Source organism: Thamnophis elegans, chromosome 1, assembly GCF_009769535.1.
Source record: "Thamnophis elegans isolate rThaEle1 chromosome 1, rThaEle1.pri, whole genome shotgun sequence".
NCBI classification, from domain to species: domain Eukaryota; kingdom Metazoa; phylum Chordata; class Lepidosauria; order Squamata; family Colubridae; genus Thamnophis; species Thamnophis elegans.
This window is the reverse complement of record NC_045541.1, coordinates 96,429,666-96,450,468: the sequence shown is the minus strand read 5'-3', so window position 1 is coordinate 96,450,468 and position 20,803 is coordinate 96,429,666. Positions and strand designations below refer to the sequence as shown.

The 20,803-nt window shown below is 37.0% G+C and overlaps 1 protein-coding gene across 5 annotated transcripts in view; it reads left to right on the top strand.

The window, feature by feature from the left end:
• ANO5 (anoctamin 5) overlaps window positions 1-20,454 on the top strand; it is a 70,302-nt gene extending 49,848 nt beyond the window's left edge. For 3 of the 5 annotated variants that reach the window (XM_032224877.1, XM_032224861.1, XM_032224843.1), the window contains 9 exons: window positions 1,213-1,290; window positions 2,519-2,741; window positions 4,042-4,211; window positions 6,600-6,697; window positions 7,114-7,244; window positions 9,783-9,988; window positions 11,816-11,997; window positions 13,890-13,995; window positions 17,373-20,454. In XM_032224877.1, coding sequence (XP_032080768.1) covers window positions 1,213-1,290; window positions 2,519-2,741; window positions 4,042-4,211; window positions 6,600-6,697; window positions 7,114-7,244; window positions 9,783-9,988; window positions 11,816-11,997; window positions 13,890-13,995; window positions 17,373-17,597 — 1,419 coding nt within the window. In that variant the 3' untranslated portion in view covers window positions 17,598-20,454. Of the gene's footprint in view, window positions 1-1,212; window positions 1,291-1,729; window positions 1,805-2,518; window positions 2,742-4,041; window positions 4,212-6,599; window positions 6,698-7,113; window positions 7,245-9,782; window positions 9,989-11,815; window positions 11,998-13,889; window positions 13,996-17,372 lie in introns of all 5 variants that reach the window. The other 2 variants (XM_032224869.1, XM_032224853.1) reach the window with 1 other exon arrangement.
• The last annotated feature ends 349 nt before the right edge of the window (window positions 20,455-20,803 follow it).

Here is a 20,803-nt window from a genome sequence, read left to right as displayed (position 1 = left end):
CTTCAAGATAATGCCCACCACAAGACAGCATTTACCATTTTTAGTCATTGCATAACATTGCTTGCTCATGTTTAACTTGGAGAGCAAGAATATAGATCCTTGTCAGAAATATTCCTGCCATGTTAGGTCCTGTCCCGTCTCCCTTCCATTCCATTCTCCTGGCTTTCATTTCCCCCTCCTACTCCGTCAAGAAATTAAAACAATCCTGGTAAATTTGAAGTTTTGTGGTTGCATCCTGATCCATATTTGTAAAAACTTCTTCTCACCCCTATGGATGGTATGTGTCTTCTTTAATCTCAGGTCATCTACTAGAGGCCTGGGATTTTTAGAATTCTGCGTAGTATTTTAGCTGTTCTAACACTACACTTTTCTGGGAAGAGAATATTTACATTATGTTGCAGGATCTGTTGCAAGGATCACAGTCCCAACAGTTGCTACTACTACTGCTTTGATCTTTACTTTCCATATCTTATCTAATTCTTCCATCAGGCCTGTACTTCTCCAGCTTCTCATACTTTTTCTTCCTGAGATTGCTGTAACTAGGCACTGATAAATCTATCCCACCTCTTTCCTGCTGGTCCTTGTCGATATCATAATGTTTGCTTGATTGGTAGTACCTGCCTATCTCCAAGGCAGTCTAATAGAACCTTATCCCTTCTGTCTGTCTGTCTGTTTGTCTGTCTGTCTGTCTGTCTATCTTCTCTCTCTCTCTCTCTCTTTCTTTCTCTCTCCCTCCCTCCCTCCCTCCCTCCCCTCTCTTCCTCTTCATAGAATTGTCATTATCTCTCAAAGCCCAAGTGGCTGATACAGATACAGATAGCACTGTATCTCCCTGCTAAGGCAGTTAAGATATTTTTACAGTATGCATTTATAGTCTGCTAATTAAAAAGTGTTTATAATTTGCCAATGATGAAGACCTATTTGGGAAGTGAAATATATATGCCTCTGTTGATTTGTCTATGTGTACACATTGGATCTATGTGAGCAAACATGACAAGGGCATACAGAACTGACCTTTTCATCCATCCTTGGGAATCATTCTCTTACAGAAATAAAACTTGTGAATGATTGTATATACAGGCAAGAGCTTTGTGCATTATTTTTTTGCAAACCAATCTACAATTACTTGAACCAGTCCAAAATCCCCTTAAATTGATGTTCAGCAGAAGCCTTTTCATTCTTTAATTATTCCTTTTTCAACTGATGTTTTAGGAGGTAGAACTGTTTAAGAGGAACAGCATTCATGACTATGGAAAACTGAGCTTGTTATACTTTGGAGTATTGTTTTGGGTAAGAGAGGGCTGCACCAATTGCTGCAGCTTAAGAGTGGCAAAACTAATAAAACAAGCCATTTCTTCATGTGGGGTAAAAGGAAAGCATCAGAATATGGAGTGATGAATGGGAGTACCCACTGAACAATTTTCTGAACAATTAATATTGGCCACTGAAAAGAAATCTGCTCTTGACTTTCAAATAGCAACATTTTGTTCATAAAGTCATTGTAAAGCCTAAAATAAATAATAGGATGACCTGGTAAATGGGCAACCTCTCATTCAGTCTGCCACTCCAGCTTTTCCCCCAAAAGAGGAAATGTGCCATATTATGCGTTTGTGAGGGAGGGGACACGGGATTTGCTTTCTCCTAATGTTTGAGGTTGCTTTCTGCAGTGGTCTACATACAACTGTGACTGTGGGTGGTGAAAAGTGCTGTGCTTGCTTGATTGTTTCAGGAGATGGAGCCTTATTTACCTCTAACTAGCCAGGCTATACGGTTCTGCATCTCAGGAACTACAGTGTTGTTCTGGGTGAGCTCTTTTTGATTCATCACACTAACATGCCACTGATCACTTTTTAAGCTTGGGTTTTTAGCATGCAAGAATGGCCCTCTTTGCTTTGGATCTCTTTCACTCATGCTTGTTGCTTTGGGGATTTCTGACTAACGTTTTCCAGTTTTATCTTCCTGCTGCCATGCAAAGTACACATATATATGGCCTAAGTACCTCCTCCCACCCCTTTTAAATAACAGTTTCTTATTGTGTAATTATTGATGACACTTCCTTCAGGATTTACCTGAGATGTGTTCAAATTGCAATAGGCAGTTGTTGCTACAACTATATAATGTTTTTCCAACTCTTGTTGGTGGATTATGTGATAGAATTGCACTGGTATGCTTTGCATGAACATGCATGGCACATTTAAAATGAATAAAACAATAAATGTTACAGCTCCATTGGGACTGTAGCTCCTATGAAGAAAAGAACTGCATGCTTAATTCTTCTCTGAATAGAAAGCAGAAGATAACAGAAATAATTTATTATTTTACTTAAAAAATAGAAAAGGAAAAACAAGCAATCTAATTCCATTATGGAAGCAGAAGTATTCAGAATGTTTTCTTCCACTTATTTTGTGCAATCTTGATAGAACTTTCTAAACATTTATTCACAATGTGCAGTTTGCATGACACACTAATTTCTCTGGTTTCAAATCCTAAGTAGTCTTAATTTATGTGGTTATCTCAGATCTCTTTAATCATAGCGAGCATGATAGCTGTGATAGTTTACCGCCTTGCAGTCTATGCTGCTTTTGCCAGCATCATGGAGAACACAGAAACCCTGCAACCCATTCGAGGTTTGTTGACACCACAACTGGCAACGTCAGTCACAGCATCATTCCTCAATTTTATCATCATTATGATATTGAATTTCCTATATGAGAGGATAGCCATCTGGATCACAGATATGGGTAGGTATGTCGCATGTTGGCTAAGCTTACACCAGTACGTTTTCTTCCCCTTCTGCTGCATGGGCTGAAATCATCAGCACATGAAAACAGAACATGCACAATGTTTTCTGTCAGCCTAAAATTCTTTGGGGTTCTTGCTTTTTGTCAGGTATGCCAGCCTTGGGTTCTATTAGCCTTGCTTTCAGGGAATGATGGGATTTATAATCAGACATATCTGGAGAATGGCAGTTTGAGGAAGGATATTGTTAGGTAAGAGAAACGTTGTGAGAGTGTTGTTGGAGAACACACAAACCAGCATACAGAGACACTGCAGTTTAAGTAGGCTTTTACTTTCATGGAAATAGAGGTATCAGAGTCCATCAAACAGTCCAAGTCATACAGTCAGTCATCAATGTCTTTCAGTTAAGGGATAATCCAAATAACATAGTCTATAATCATGCAAACAGTCTGGTACTCAAAGTTTGCTAGCAGTTTCAAAACTTATAATAGCTCACTTACAATAGGCACTTTCTAACAGTCAGCTTCCAAAACACTCAGATCAGTCCAGCATCTAACAATGAAAGCTAACAGTCATTCTGGCTCCCTCTTATGGCTGATTGAGGAAAACAGCAACCAATCACATTTTACTGTATGATTTAAAGAAACAGGTACAGCATTGTTACATGATTTATATATTGCCAACCCAACCATTAGATTATATTCCTAACAGATATTTTATCCCTTTTGGCTTTGCTCTTAGACTATCTGACTAGCTTTCCAGCTGTGTGATCGCTAATTCTTAACTTGTACCTTCCTAAGAGCTGTGGGGTCAACAATGTTAATCATAATTCTATCTGATTGCAAGGGGAGCTCTCAGGAAGTTACTTGAGCAAAATTGCTTCTGTTTTCTCATGATTACAATAACTGCCTCTTGACAAAAGGCCAGGAAGTTCTTAATGGGATGTGTCTCTTATTTTGTTTAAATAAATGAGATCTCTATTTATATTTATATTGTGTATAAAAGAAACATGATAACAAGTATTTACTTCCAAGAATTGATTCTGTGCTAGTTAAAGCAATTAGGAATGATAGCAACTTTGTTTCCTTGTTCTGTACACACACTGTGGGCAAAAGATAATTTATTTTATTCATTAAGAAAAGTTATACGGTCAACCAACTCATACATGATGACTTAAGTAGATTCATAGCTCTACCAATGCTCTCTTAGAAAAGTAAACTTTGTAATATTGGCATATTCCTGAGGCTTCATAACTTTTGATTCCCTAAAGAGAATTAAATCCTTGTTTATTTTATCTTGCAGAAATACCAAGAACCCACTATGAGTATGAAAACAGACTTACTATGAAGATGTTCCTTTTTCAGTTTGTCAACTACTACTCTTCATGCTTCTATGTAGCTTTTTTCAAAGGGAAATTTGTAGGATACCCTAGTTCTTATACATACATGTTCAATCGCTGGAGAAATGAAGAGGTAATAACTTTCTAAATGAATTTTGAGGGGGAAAATGCTAAATACCTTGCTTTGAAGTATAGAACAGAGTTTCCCAACTTTTCCGGGTTGGTGACTCAGAGAGGGGGGAAAGAGCAGATGGTTTTGTAGGAGGGCCAGGCATTTGCGTGAGCACCCATTGGTCACACGAGTTGGGCCAAAAGCACCTGCAATGCTCACACAAGTGGAGCCAAGAGTTTTTGTGACATTCACATGAGTGAGGCTCCAAGCACCTGTGACATTTGAATTTCTCCAAATTCAGCGTGATCCAGAAATTTTTAAAGGCAACATCTGGAAGGTTGACAAAATGTTTTGGGAACAAGTTCATTTCCTGAATTAGAAATCCGCATAATCAGAACAAGAATAGAAGCTCAGAAGATTTGCAAGGAGAAGAAAATTAAAAGATAAAATAGGAAAAGTACAGTGAAGGCAGAAATGGAGAATTATCATCTATGCAGGCAACCAAATAGGCAAGGAAATATAACACGTATGTGTTATTGGTGTAGCATGCATACCCTTTGACCTGGTTCTATAATATTTATATGTCCTAATTTTTTTTAAAATAAGAACTGCCAAAATATTTATTTTTTGATGATTGGATCCAGTTAACTAGTGGTGTGGTTAAGGCACATTTTGAATGCAGTAACAAGTAGCATCTCCTTGACATGAGTTGTGAAATCTGTCCACTGATAAGTCTTTCTTATTGGTTTATTGATTTGAGTTCTAGAGCCACCCTTCTCAGCAAATGACTCTGAGCAGCTCACAATCCAGAAACATATACTACAGTTAAACATCTTGTAAACATTTTTAAAGAATAAAAACAGTAAAAACCAATGAAACACTAAAAAACATGAAAACATCTAATTCGAGTTCATACAAAGCAAGACATTTGGCCTGTTAATAATGTAGCGGGAGGCAGGGCCATTGTTAGATGTAGCATCCCAGGCTTGGGAGCATAGCCAAGTCTTTAAAACTTTATGGAAGGCTAACAGCTAATATTTGATAGTTAAACCATGGGGAATATTTTTCTTCATGTCATTGAAAGAAGAAAGCAAGCTGGCCACACTCTATTGGCTTTTGAAATACTGTACTGTATAAGATGCACCTACCATATTTTTCAGAGTACCTTTTTCCCTCAAAAAAGAGGCTGAAAATCTGGGTGTGTCTTATACACTGAATACAGCATTTTTTGCCTCTTGAAACCCCGCCCCTTCAACAAAATGGCCATGCATAGTTTATAGGAGGTTTTCAGAGAGTTCCTAGGGGCTGGGGAGGGCAGAAATGAGCAAAAATGGGCCATTTTTTGCTCAGTTTTGGCCCCCAGCCCCCAGGAGCACTCTATAAGCTTCCTAATGTCCTTTTTTGGACAAAAAAGGACTCATTTTTGCAGAAAATGGGCTGTTTTTTGCTCGTTTTTCCCCCTCCCCGGAACACTCTATAAGCCTCCTAAGAGCTATTCATGTCCTTTTTTTTGAAAAAAATGGGCCTGTTTTTGCGAAAAACAGGCTGTTCTGGGGAGATTTGAAGAGTCCAAAACTTTTTTTTAAATTTGATTCTTCAAAACCTTGGTGTGTCTTATATTCCGAAAAATAGGGAGGAAACAAGGGGGGGGGGGGAAATCTCCCTCTGCCTCCCAGCAATTTGCCTCCTTGCATCAAACAGCAAACAATACAGATGATATACACTGTTTGTGGCATTACATTTCAGACTATACTTATACAGATGCTGTTAAAAATTGATACAGCTTTCTAGATGTATATGTTATTCTCTGCCATTTCAAAGAAAATACAGTAGCACTGGGCCTCTTCAGATCAAGCATTTATTTTAAAAAGCTTCTTCATTTTGTTAAGTTGTCTAGAATAATAATAAAGCAGTCTTTAAAAAAATAAGACTAATAATTTGAACATTCTATAGGTGTTTATAGTTATTGACTTAGCTCCTTGCAGCAAACAGCAAACATCCTGTTTCAGTTTAGCCTGATTACAACAAGAAAAAAATCTGTCTCTGCGTCCCAGCAATTTGCCTCCTTGGAACAAACAGCAAACACCTCATTTCAATTTCAGTTTCAGCATGGGCCTCCCAATGATCAGCTGTTTCAGGCTGCAGGGATTGCCATAGCCTATTGCCACCTCCGCAAGCCCCATTTTTTCCCATTTGCTGCAAGGAGATAAATTGCTGGGAGTGAGAGGCCAAAGGGTGGGGGCCGGAGGGTGGACGGAGCTACATTTGGTGTATAATATGCACCCAAATTTTCACTCTCCTTGGAAGGGGGGGGGAAAGGTGCTTGTTATACTCCAAAAAATACAGTAACTTCTGTTGCCATTGCTATTGAGGCATAACAAATTGCATGTTGTTTTATTTCTTTACCAGTGTGATCCTGCAGGATGCTTGATTGAACTGACAACCCAGCTCACCATCATCATGGCTGGCAAACAGATCTGGGGTAATATTCAAGAAGCTATAGTCCCGTAAGTAATATCTTAATAGTGAATTATTTGTATGTTTAAAAGACGGTCAGTTCATTAATTGAATATTTGGTGAATTCTGCCATGTCCTTTGGCTTAGGTTTAATGAATCAATATCAACGTAATTTTTACAGGTATCTTGACACTACTATATTATCAGGATTTCAGATAACACTGCTGGTGTGCAGTACCTTCTCCCCACCCCAGATATAAAGAATAAATCTGGCAAGTGCTTGAGGACAGGGAATGGATCAACTGACACAGCTCACCTGTTCAGTTCTACTTAGATGTAATCATGGGATTTAGACTGTAACTCTAACCCACATGAAATATATGTGGTGTCAATTCATAGAATTATATGATTTTGCTTTTAAAAAAATAACTATTGCAACAGTGATTTCTGTTTTTCCACTATTTAGCTGGATCTATAATTGGTGGGGTCGTCGGAAGGCAAGAAGCAACCCAGAGAATTTATACAGTCGATGGGAGCAGGATCATGATTTGCAGAGCTTTGGAGCATTGGGTCTCTTCTATGAATATCTAGAAATGGGTAAGCAGAAAAGACTATGACAAGTAGCATTGTGTATTGCAGTGGTCCCCAATCTGTGGTCCATGGTCCACTACTGGGCCATGAGCTAGCCACTACTGGGCCACATGAGTGGCCAGCTGGTGTGCACATGGCCCCACTCGTGCTCCCCTCTCTCCGCCTTTACCCAGTTTTGCAAAGATTTAGCGGATGCTGCCTTGCTGATGAGGGGGAGGGTTGTCAGCCTGTACTTTGCCTGCCAAGCAGCTTCAGGGACACGCAGGAACTATATTTTCTGGCCACTTTGGACTGAGTTGCAGGATGCATATGCATTCCTGTGTGAGTGTGCTGCTGCTTAAGGTGATGCTTCTCTGAAGTGCATGCTATGATCTAAGGCAGAAACCTCATGATGCTGTGATGTAACAGCCTGACAGTCACTCCTTTTGCAATGCAAGGTATCTTTCCAGAGACAGAGAGAAAGTGGCTGAAGTTCCCTAGGCGACTTATTCCCCAGGTGTGTGGATTGCGGAGAGGAAGGGAGAGAAACAGAGGGAGAGGGTTGGGGGAGAGAGAAAGATGAACAACACCCGAGCCCGGGTTGGCAAAAGGTGGCTGGGAGAGTAGGGGTGAGGTGGGGGTGGGTGGGCGGGCCCAATAATTTAACAACTAGTTCTCTGCCCTAATGACCGTCTGGGTAGGCATGGCTAGGGGGGAATCATGTGACTGAGTGGGAATGAGTGAGTGACATCGAGTTAGCCATGCCCACCCATTCATACCGGTTGTTAAATTATTGGCTCCCAGTGTTTTCTTTTCTGTGGGAAACAGGTCCAAATGGCTCTTTGAGTGATTAAGGTTGCAAACCTCTGATTTAGGGGATGAAATGGGGTTTATCCAATCCATTGAGAGAATTAATATTCCTAATGAATGTCTAGTTAACTGAGTGTTGTTCATGGAAGAGATTTGGTTTCTGGAAGCATGGTCTATATAACATGGGTGGTGAACTGTTGGTACATTAACACAGATTAATAAAATCATAACATCTAATAAAGACCTGTGCACTGCAAGAGTGAGTATAACCAAACTAGGTCTTATTTAAATTGATCAATGAACAATCGGGACACTGACTCATACATTTCATGGCTCTTTCATTAAAGCTGCCACTGTGAAAATAAATAGGTTGAGTTTGAATTCTAATTACAGGGAGGCAAATGCAATTTTATAGGTATAAATGAAATGATTCCTCATGCTTTGAAATACAGCAGTTCAAGGATGCAGTTTGTTCAAAAGGAAGAGGAGTGTTAAAAAGGAAAGAGAATTTACATTGTATTTTTGCTGAACAGGTTAAAAGTTGATATGGCTATTGTATTGTGCCTTATTTGTAAGTGGTTTAGATGTTGAAAGCAGAAAGCAAAGCATCTGAAATGTTTTCAAACTAGTCCATTAAAAGATATATATATTTTTAAAAAAGAACCTTTCATGACAAACAGAAATGTCCTTGATAATGGAATTTTATGTCTAAAATGCCAGGATTGGCCACACAGAGGCACTCAGAGTTAAGAAAACAGAAGTCTATATAATATATGTTTTAGTGAGAGTGCACCAAGAGCAACTACAATGAATAAACTCAGGACATCGTCAACATTTCTAGTTGTTTGTGCAGCAAACAAAATACCTTTCCTTAATCTGGGGTTCTCCAAATGTGTGGATCTCAACAAGAATAGCTCAGCAGTAGTCATGCTGGCTAGGGAATGAGGTCTAGACAGCTGGAGGATACTCACAGGAAACTAAAGTGTGAATATGTATGTATGACAGGTGGAACTGAACACATTTCTCATGTAATGGGGTTTGGCTTAATGTAAGCAGATGTCCTGGGTAATTATGCTAATAATGATGCTTTTCATCAAAAAGGTTTTTTTTCAGAGAACAAATTTTAAATTGTGCATTGAGATCAAGTGTAGTATACCTATCTGAAGGCACTTTAGAGCTGGATGACACCTAAACAGAAAATAGAACCCACAACTTATGAAGACAAGCTATTACATTGGTTGATTGCTGTAACCATTATGAATTTTCTCTTTATTTCTAGGTTGCTTCTCACCTTGGTTAGTTTCCATCCATTGTTTCTTGTCTTGTCATTTGGTGTTTGGAAAAAGTTTGACCCCCTTGTCTTTATAGGAGCCACATAAATATTGGAATGCTAATGGGTTATATAAATAAATAAAAATTTCAGTGTATATTTCTTTAAGTTTTATGTTCCAATCAGTATACATTTTATTCATAAATAACTGTTGCTAACTTAACTTCATCTATTTTAATATTTTTGGGAGCTTTGAGAAGTGATTCAACTTTAACTACTTTGAATAGGTCAGAATAGTGAGTTCTGGTTTGAGATCAAAACACTTTGCACATCTCAAATAATTGCTTTCCACATAGGAATATTTCTTGCACTCAAATTTATTGATTATTCATGAATGTTTCTAATAGCATTAAGTACATGAATCTCAAACATAACTTTTCATAGCTTTCATTCAATTGTTTATCTGCTATTTTCTATCCATACAGTTATTCAGTTCGGATTTATTACTCTGTTTGTGGCCTCTTTTCCTTTGGCACCTCTACTTGCTCTGATGAACAACATCTTGGAGATTAGAGTTGATTCTTGGAAACTTACAACTCAGTTTCGAAGGCCTGTGGCAGCCAAAGCTCATAGCATAGGAATTTGGCAAGAAATCTTAAATGGGATGGCTATCTTGTCTGTTGTCACAAACGTAAGTAAACAAAGGCAAATAATACCCAAAACTATTAATAAGAGCACTTTGAATAACTAGGTCATAAAAATAGCATGCTTCCTTATTAATTTATTATTTTATTAATTCCTTGTTATAGTTTTAAAAGGTAATTAACCCTAAGATAATCAATCTGTGGTTCTTCTAATGCTACTGGTTCAGTATAGGTACCTCCGTGAGAAAAGGCAAAATAGGAATTGATGTATGACATCTGGAAGGTCATAGGCGGCAACTCTTTGACTAATAATCATATTCCAACAAAATCAGGTTTCCTTACAGAAATAAATGTGAATCATGAGGTTTCCATCTAGATAAATTTAATTTCAACTACACTTTATTTATTCATGAATAAAACATGTCTCATTATTTTTTTAGAACAGAAGTTCCAAGCCCTTGCTTCTCATTTTATTGGCTCAGAACTATGATCACAGATAGATTAATTCAGTTTGTATCTACTTTTATGTTCAGCTAGATGCTCAGGGAAATAACAGAAGTAAAAAAACAACTTTCCAAATACCGAGACACAGAGTTAAAATTAATACCAACACTGTTAGCAAACAAGAGTTATCTCTCCAACCAATGTGAGGAAGGAGCTCACCAATCTCCTATTCTAAGGTCCTTGAAGCTGGAAACGAACTTTTGTGTTTTAAATTGGATTTATTTAATGTTTGTAAAGTTATTGTTTTTCTTCTGTTCCTGGTGTAATTACTTACCACTAATGTTAAGCATGGGTACATGTTGGCAAAAACCTGCTAAATCTTTAAAGTCACTTGTTTTGGGTGATTTGAGAGATAAACATACCATATTTTTTGGAGTATAAGACGCACATTTTTTCCTCAAAAAAGAGGCTGAAAATCTGGGTGTGTCTTATACACTGAATACAGCATTTTTTGAAACCCCACCCCTTCACCAAAATGGCCATGCATAGCTTTTGGAGAGCTCCTGGGGGCTGGGAGGGCAGAAATGAGCAAAAAATGGCCCGTTTTTGGTTCACGAACAAAAGAGTGACCGACAAAGTGCGCCCGACTAAACCGCGGTGATAAAATTGCGAGTTCTAAAGCACTCTGACAAATGAGCGCTGAATCGCGCTGACAACAGCGTGGCGACAGAAGCACGCTGTAAACCTAAACCTAACCCTAAATGTAACATTAACCCTAAACGTAACCCTAAACCTAAACCTAACCCTAAACCTAACCCTTACCTTAACTTAAATCACCCTTCTGTTGACACGCTGTTGTAAATCGCCCTTCTGTCACCACGCTGTTGTCGGCGCATTGATGATGTCGCGGTTTTAGCAACACGGTTTTGTCGGCGCGCTTTTGTCGTGTGCGCTTTTGTCGGGTCATGTCGTTTTTGCTCAATTTTACACCCCCCCAACCCCCAGAAGCACTCTATAAGCTTTCTAGAGGCTATCCATGCCCTTTTACTTTACAAAAATGGGCCCATTTTTGCAAAAGAAATGGGGCATTTTTTGCTCGCTCCCCCCCTAACCGAGAGCACTCTGCAAGCTCCCTAAAGGCTATTCATGCCTTTTTGGTGGGGGGAATGGGCCCATTTTGATGAAAAATTGGCCATTTTTGGGAGGTTTGCAGAGTGCCAAAACTTTTTTTTTATTTTTCTCTTCAAAACCTTGCTGCATCTTATACTCTGGTGTGTCTTATACTCCGAAAAATACAGTAGATATGACATGCAGTATAACTTAATTGTAAATCAATTTATCCTTTGTCACTGAGTAGTTAATCAGTTAACATGCATAGAACATGCAAAAATATATCTTAATTAACATAAATAACCAATTGTTTCCTGCAGGCTTTTATTGTAGCCTTCACATCTGATATGATTCCTCGATTGGTATACTATTATGCCTATTTTGTGGATTCTGACTTACCCATGTCTGGATACATTAATAATAGCCTTTCAGTATTCCGAATCTCAGATTTTCCTGAAAAACACAAACCTGAACAGAATTCAGGCAAATTTACCAGTTGCAGGTTAGTTGCAATTATTCCATTTTATGCTTTATATTGATATAAATGTAATAATAAGTATACATGTTATAAAATATCAGTTGTGATTTTCTGATCTTTATACATGTATTCTGTTGACATCTTTATAAACTGTCTAGCCGTCAGTTGTATAACAGTAGCGATGGTTACAGACAAGATGCAGTTATAGTAATTAATATGAGAAATATCAATTATGAAAATAGGGAAATGTAATTAGTTGACTCTTTAATAAATGTAATTCAGTTCCAATGCTAAGATGTTGTAATGCTATGGCTTATTCCACTTTATTATCTGAATTCATCTCAGATAATAGACATTACTTTGGAGACCACAGAGTTTAAACTTATTTTACAAACCATGATTTATGTTAAGCAAGAACTGGTTTATTTTTGGCTTGAATTTGTAACTCATGTGAGCCTTTGTCAGTCTCCACAACTCAATTTTTAAAAAATTACTGTATTTTAAAAACATCTTACCTTTAAAAATTACACCATATTTTAAAAATCTCTCACAAAGGAATAATAATCTCCCTCCTCAAATCTCAAAATTGTCCACTGCAGGTCTCTTCTGCAGGCACCCCACACATTAGTAAAAAAAAAAAAAAGCACGCAACTATACAAATCAATCAAATTATACAAAGCAATTCTTTATTATTGCTCTTCCTCCCTCCCTCCCTCCTTCCCTCCTTCCCTCCTTCCCTCTGCAAACAAGTTTACTGAACTGCCAGACTATTCTAGCTTATACCATTAAATATAGTCAAAACAAATAACATTTTTTGTATTAAAATATTAAATTATTATTAAATATTAAATTGTGGAATTAGATTCCCTATGCATTTTGATATGGACTTGCACTTTTTAGTGGGAATATCTTTGATTATTCTATAATTTCAAGATGCTCTAAGTAGAAATGCACAAGAGATGGATGATTGTTGCACAGTGCATTTTCCAGAGCTAAGCAAAGATAATTTATATGTGTACTATTTTTAAGCTTAGATATTCCCCTGTGGTCTCAGTTTCCTTTCTCTCCAGCATTCTTGTCCAACAGATATCTCATTATGTGTGATAGAATAGCCTTTCAGTAATCATATGATTTTCCATGGTTTTTCCCATGGAATTTAGTTTAACCTGAAAGGGTTGCCATATTTGTGGTGTAGCTTTCTACTATCCACCATCTCTGTTTCTTTGCTGGTTATACATTTGTCCTATGCAATACAGTTGATTCAGTGGTGGTATTTAGCAGCTCTGACCAGGTCTAGGGAATCAGTAGCAGAAATTTTGAGTAGTTTGGAGAACCAGTAAATATCATTTCTGACTGACTCCGCTCCATCTATTCTCTGCCTCCCAAGTCCCAGCTGATCTGGAGGAAATGGGGATTTTGCAGTGACCTTTCCCTGGAGTGGGGAGGGAATGGAAATTTTACAGTATCCTTCCTCTGCCAGGCCCCCCCCAAGCCATGCCATGCCCACTATGCCATGCCCACAAACCGATAGTAAAAAAAAATGAATCCCACCACTGATTTGATTGCCTTTTAGCATTTTTTTTCAATTTGTACTATAGACCCTACTACTACTCATCTTGTATTCTATTGTTCATTTATGCCAACCCATGTTTCATACTGTGCTACCCAGGTCACCTTATTCTCTCTTTTAATATGTGTAGTTTTTTTCCCCTGTAAATATATTCTCACATTTGGCTTTTGCTATGCTTGAACAAATGAGAAACATGAGTCAGATTTTGTACTGAAAAAACAAAACAATAAAATCGGGATCAAAAGTCCTCCCAACTGACAGCTTTATGTGAATGTAAATGCCACAGCAATTGTAATCTTCTGTGTTTCAGGGTAGCTGCTCACCTTTAGATGTTTATATTCAACAGGTACAGGGATTATCGATATCCACCAGACCATGAGAAGCAGTACATGCACACAATGCAATTCTGGCACATCCTGGCTGCAAAAATGGCTTTTATAATTATTATGGAGGTAAAATGTTTTTTATAATTATTTTTAAGTTCTTATGCTCTTGTCCTAAATGTAATATGCTAGTGTCAATACTGAGTTATAGTGAAAGGTATATATATTATATATAATGCATTCAGAAAGTATTCAGACCCCCCTTCACTTTTGTCAATTTGTTATGCTTGTCAGGGCAGCTTCCCTCAGCAACCAAGAAAGAAACCACTCAACTCCATTTTGCAGAATTAATAGTACTTTTACTGGTTATGAGTAAAACCTAAACAACTAAGCAAAGCAAGATCTGAGACAAAAGCGCGCATAATCATAGATATCAATATGTGACCCAACTCCCTCCCCCTGGTAACCCCATCCCATAGTCCAATCCGCACACCCTTCAGATGTCATGCGAGATTCATCTTCAAAAAACATCATCAGGTTGGTATGCTGGACAGTTGGCCTTGGCAGCAAATCCACTCTCTGCAGTATGGGCAGTAGATGGTGAGAACAAACTCCTTTTTTTACAATCACTCCTGTACTGAAAGCTTTCCCTCCCAAATACCATGTCACCCCCTCCCCATTTCAATGGAAGTTGAAAGCAAGTAGCGAAGCAGAGGCTGACAATGCTTTAGCCTGATTCTATGGTTGAAATTATTTTTGTAAAAACAGAATTTTAGATATGTCTGTAAATTTATTAAAAAGAAAAAACTGAAATATCAAATTGGCATAAGTATTCAGACCCTTTCCAACAACACTTAAATTTAGTTCTGTACCTTACATTTTGCTTGACATGTTTCTATACCTTGATTGGAGTCCACCTGTGGTAAATTAAATTGATTGGACATGATTTGGAAAGGCACACATCTCTCTATAGAATATGTCACAGCTGACAATGCATGAGCAAAAGCCATGAGGTAAAAAAAAAAAAACAGCCTGCAGAGCTCAGAGACAGGATGATTGCAAGGCACAGATCTGGGGAAGGCTACAATAAAAATTCTGTTGCCCTGAAGGTTCCTAAGAGCAGTGGCCTCCATAATTCTCATATGGAAGAAGTTTGATACAACCAGGACTCTTCTAAGAGCTGGTCAAACTGAACAATTGGGGGAAAAGAGCCTTACTAAGAGAAGTTACCAAGAACCCGTGATCACTCTGATTGAGGTCCAGAGATCCTGTGCGGAGATGGGACAGAGCTCCAGAAGGACAACCATCACTGCAGCCATCCACCAGTCTGGACTATATGAAAGAGTGGCTAAATGGAAGCCTCTCCTCAGTGCAAACAGATGAAAGCCCACTTGGAGTTTGTAAAGAAAAAAGCACCTGAAGGACTGTCAGACTGTGAGGAACAAACTCTAAACAGGCTTTCATCTATTTTGCATTGAGAAGAGGCTTTCATCTAGTTACTCTTCCATAAAGCCCAGATCAGTAGAAGGCTGCATTTTGATAAAATGGGAATTGATATCCTGGTACAATTTAATCCTTAATTATGAAGTAATTAATTACTTAAATCTGCCCAGAGTTATGAATGGGTGATTGCAAAATCTGGAAATTATAAATCAATAAATTACAAAAGATCTCATTTTTACTTCTTGTTACTATTTACCACTTACTAATTATTGGTAAATTATATACTGTTATTTTCTAAGCAGCTACAAAAGCTAGGTCTGTAATGGATTTTACGGCCTCCCAACTCCAAAAACACACTGGGTGGTGTACAATATTTCACAAAACCTCTAATCCCAGTCTTGAGAACAAGAGCTAGATTTTGAGACTTCCAGAATGCTTGCAGCATGGAACCCATACATATCTTGGGGGAGAGATTTAGATATTGTTCCAGAGTGCAGGGGTGCAACAGCGAAGACACATTTCTTGGTCCTACAAGATGATCATGTTTAATGGAGGAAGCCTAGAGTGCACTCATGCTGCCCAAATATACCAGACAGAAAGAAATAACTGGAGTTAGGTGGTCCCTCAAATATACAGCATTATTCCATGAAGGGCTTTAAAGGGGATTTCCAGCACACAGAATTACAGCCAGAAGGTAACTGGTAGTTAGTGCAACTTGTACAACAGCAATGATGCATGTAGAAAGTTGGAGGGGGGGGGCGAAAGAAAGGATGTATGGAGGGTCGAAGAGGTACATTGGGTTTCTATTTTTGGGGGTATACAAGAGGAATGGCTGTGTTTATTGTTTAATGTTATATGGCCCCGGTTCTGTACAGTATATGTGTGACTGTACGAAAATGAAAATGGAAAATAAAACACATTTACATAGTAAAAAAAAAAAAAACCAGCAATGATGCATGTAGCAAACAAGAATCTCTCTGTATGTGGGTGTATGAATAGTAGGAAAGTAGGTAAATAAATAAATTAGTGGTTAAGGTATTGGACTAATAATGAGGACACTAGAGTTCTAATTCTGCCTTAAATCAGGATTAGTTGGATGACTTTGGGCCAGTCATTACATCTCAGCCTTAGGAAGCAGCATGGCAAACCATTTCCAAAAAATTGCACACAAACACACTAATACGTAGTATACACACATGCATACTACAAAACATTTCAGGCACTCAGTTAATTTAAAATGAGACTTATGACAAAAAGTTGCATTTGGAGTATTTTTGCACAGGCTGCTATCTAACCATACAATTTCTGGACTATCATGATGCTTTTCATTGGTGGAAGCAATAAGGGAAAAGGACAAAGGAAACAAAATATGCATGATTATGTTTGAATGCAAATTCATAAAGGCAGAATTTGCATGATGACATCACTGTGTGTGCCATTTTGGCATCAACAGTTCTATGCCTCCTTTGTTCTGGCTTCTTTCAGCAGCCAGTCAAAATTTTAAAGTCACTGAACATGTGAACTTTTTTAGAGTCTCCCATTAATATATGAAACATAGGCAAATCTATGAACAGTTTCCATGCATGAACTTATGGCTGCATTGTTCTGCAAGCTCAAGGGTTTTCCACAATCATCTTCCTTTTTCATATGATCATTTTACTACATAAAGATTGGTATTTAGACTACTGAATTTGCTCTTAGCATATGCAACATGGCACTTTATGGTTACATTGAACTTCTACTTTTGTGAGTGAAGAGCTCAGTCAGGAGTACTTTCAAATGAACACTCATTTAAATTTACTGATTTATGATTCAAGGTAAATTGCAATGGCAGTAGAAACTTTCTTTCTTTATCACTTATCCAACCAATTCGCTGGTAATATTAAAATTGGAGCACTAAAATTGGCAATGACAAAAGCATGAGTATTTGTTTAATGTTGCAGAAGTGCTAAACTTCACTTATTCAAGCGCACTTTCCAAACATTTAAAACAATGAAGGAAAAATGACGCCATGTTTCCGTAACCTCTTTTCACGCATTCTTCTCTTTTGTGTTCTCTTCCAGCATGTTGTCTTCATTGTAAAATTCTTTGTGGCCTGGATGATTCCAGATGTCCCATCTGAGGTGAAGGCTAAAATAAAACGTGAGAAGTACTTAACACAAAAAATCTTACACGAGTATGAACTCAATAAATTGAAACAGAAGTTGTTTGAAGGTAGGACCTGTGCCAGCATGGAAAAGGAAGTCATAGCTAGTGAAGGAATAGTGGAGTTATCAGAAGCCATGTAACTCGAAGTGGGACTCTTTGCCTGGAATTGCAGCCTGTGAAAGTTTGTTGTCCAGAATCTCCAATGAGCTCTATCCATAGTATGCCTTGAAAGCTTTCTGGTATTTTTAACCAATCTACTTCCTAAAAATATTTAGGAAGGAGACAATATGGTTTGACTGTTGGGCAGTCCACATACCTTCTCCCCCTGCCCCACCTTTGTTTGGACTCTTTAACTCTGAAGGCTTCAGTTTATGTCACAGCATTTTCTCTTCCACTGCCTTGTCTTTGTAAGACTATGCTTTCTTGGAAATACTATTATCTTAAGTGCTTTTGGAATGAATAGTTCCCAGATCTCTGTGATGTAAGCAGGAGTTCAAAGACATAAACTGTAAATACCGAAAGGGCTTACCCCTTGTTAGGTTTGGAGAGTTGCCAAGAAAGATACAAAATTCTCCCAACCCAGATTTTTTTATGAGTGCATGCATAAATCAAATGATAAGGCCAAGAGTCTGATGTGAGGTCTTCCACTTATTGCACGGTCAACTCATGGTGCTACAGATGGAAAGGAAATTGTGGTGTTTTATCATTGTCTTGGGATTTTAAAGAACACCAACAGATTATGGTGGCCCTGACTCATTTTAATATGACTGTTCCCAAATTTAAAATCCTACTCAGCCTATTAATAATTGTTAGCTTTGGTGCAATTGAGAGGATTTAGCAAAGCAAGAACATATATATTAGAGAAACTTCTTTGGAAAGTTTATTCCAAGAGGTAAATGTTAGAAAATCAGATGCCTTGCTCAGTATTAAAGAAGTACTATTCTATAATTCTCTGCTTGCCCATAGGCGCTATTGTGTACTTTTTGAGCTTCATAAGGTATTCAAGCATTTAATACTTGGAAAATCTTACACATATCATCAATACATGTCTGTTGCACAAATATGCACCTTTGAATGCCTTTTTGAGGTGGACAGTCTATTTGCCTGTTTTTAAAGGCTCAAATAACTGAATTATAGATTATTTTTCAATGGGGTACAGTTAGAATTTGATTACCTTTTAAAGCAAAACTCAAAACCAAAACTAATGTGAAATTTAGATAGAAAGTATAAACACCCAAACCACTGAATTGATATGAATTTTTGTCCACTAATATGCTATTTTAACATACTTAAATATTAAAATAGCATATTTTCAAATATCTAAAGAAGGGCTACCAGCAAAGCCATTTCTTGTGACTCTGCCTTAAAAGTTGATCTATTTCTTTGTAAAGAGTATGTATCCTTAGTAATTAATGAATGAAATATTATGCACATTATTGTAGTCACAGTCCCAATGCTAAGAAATTGTGATTGTTTAAATATTGTCAAGGAATGTATCCTTAAAAGGGGTATGTTAAAACAATTTTGAAGATTTATTGTCTTATTTATCAATTTTGTGTGTCTTATGTATGTGAAACTAATTATAAGCCTTTTACATTTGGTTTCCTTGTTTTGTTATATAACTTTAAAGATATGCAACTATTTTTGAAAATTCACTACAATTTTATAGCCAAATCTATTTTGCCATTGCTTAGTGCCTTTTGTATATTCATTTAAAAAACAAAGAATGGGTGTGAAAATGTTAGTTCTTTTAATCATATAGCATAATGTTATATAAAAATAAGTTCACAGGTATCATGTGGTTAGCAGCTTTTATACTCAATCATGTCTATCAGTAACTTATCCAGACAGGAGCAAGTTTTGCAAATTTCCAATTGAGTTAATTCTTTATAATTAATTAAACTGAATTTTAATCCAGGAATATAAACATTACTGGATTTATCAATCAAAATGAAGCATGTTGGACATCATATTTCACTAAGATAAAGTATTTGTACTAATCAACTATTTAATTTTGGAAATGCCAGTCAGCATGTGAATCAGAATTTCTGTTTATTACAGTAAAAGAGGTAAAATTATACCCTCAAAATACTATCAAAAATTTTCTTTTAGATTGATAAAAACAGCATTATTCGCAGATTTATGTATACAGTGCTGCTTGAACACTACAAAATCCAAAAATGGCTTTGTACAATGATATTGTCTGTCATTTAATTTTCTTTGCTCAAGTTTTCATGAATTGAATCATTTATAGGTTTTTAATATTACCATAGTCTCAGAGCAAAGTAGTATTTGGATTTCAAAACAGATTTCAAAATTGGTATCAAATATATTGCAGAATCTTCCATCTTTTTTCATATGCAAATATAGAAAATCTTTGGACTGTGCTATAACTTGTTTGTTTAGAATACTGATTAGGATAACCAGCTGTCTAATCATTACAAAAATTGGATTTCAGTAACCATCATCCTCTCATCCAGTATCTTATTTATGCATAGGTCATAGAATCAGTGCATAATTTATAGTGTTGGATGTATGTTTGGAAAATAGTATGACAATAATTATTGTCTTTTGAATTGTACTGAGAATTAACTTTACTGTGTTGCACAGATTTTGAATCAAAATTTTTATCATCCTTAAACAGCCTTGTTTTTGTTACTATTTATGATTAGTCTAATGTGCTAAAGAATACTATTTTAATGCAAAAAATGTATTCATGGCTAGGATAAAAATATGTAATGTGAATTTCAGTTTGCCAAAGAATGCATTGCAATCACCAAATGTCTACATATGTAGCCATTCACTTCATAACTGAACATCACTGCTTCTTTCTTTACGAATGTTCTTATAAAACAAAATGGACAATATGAAATATTCGTATCAATGCCATAGCTAAATCCTTGTCATAATACTTTATGGAGCAAACAGTACATTTAACACTATCCTGGTTTCATGAATTATCATTAAAAACTCTCTTTGTATTCCATGTATGTGAAACATTTGTAGGATTTGTTTGACTTTTAAATGTGCCCTTCTAAATATATCATATTACATTGAGGGTTTTTTAAAGGAAGGAGATCAAAGAGGAAGAATGAAATAGTGTGTGGTTGTGTCATATTCCACCATATGTTGTTATTTCACAAGTTCAGATCGTTTTCACAAAAGCAGATTTTTATTGTTTCTCTATCCTCTGTCCAGGGTCACTGAAAGCAGGGGAATGGGTAAACAATGTTTAAAATAAATTTATTCTTAAAGTATTTATTGCATGGTTTGCTGTTGCTCTTTGAGTCATAAGTGCATCCCAAAGCTAGAGTAGTATCAATATAGTGCACCGTATTTTCGAACA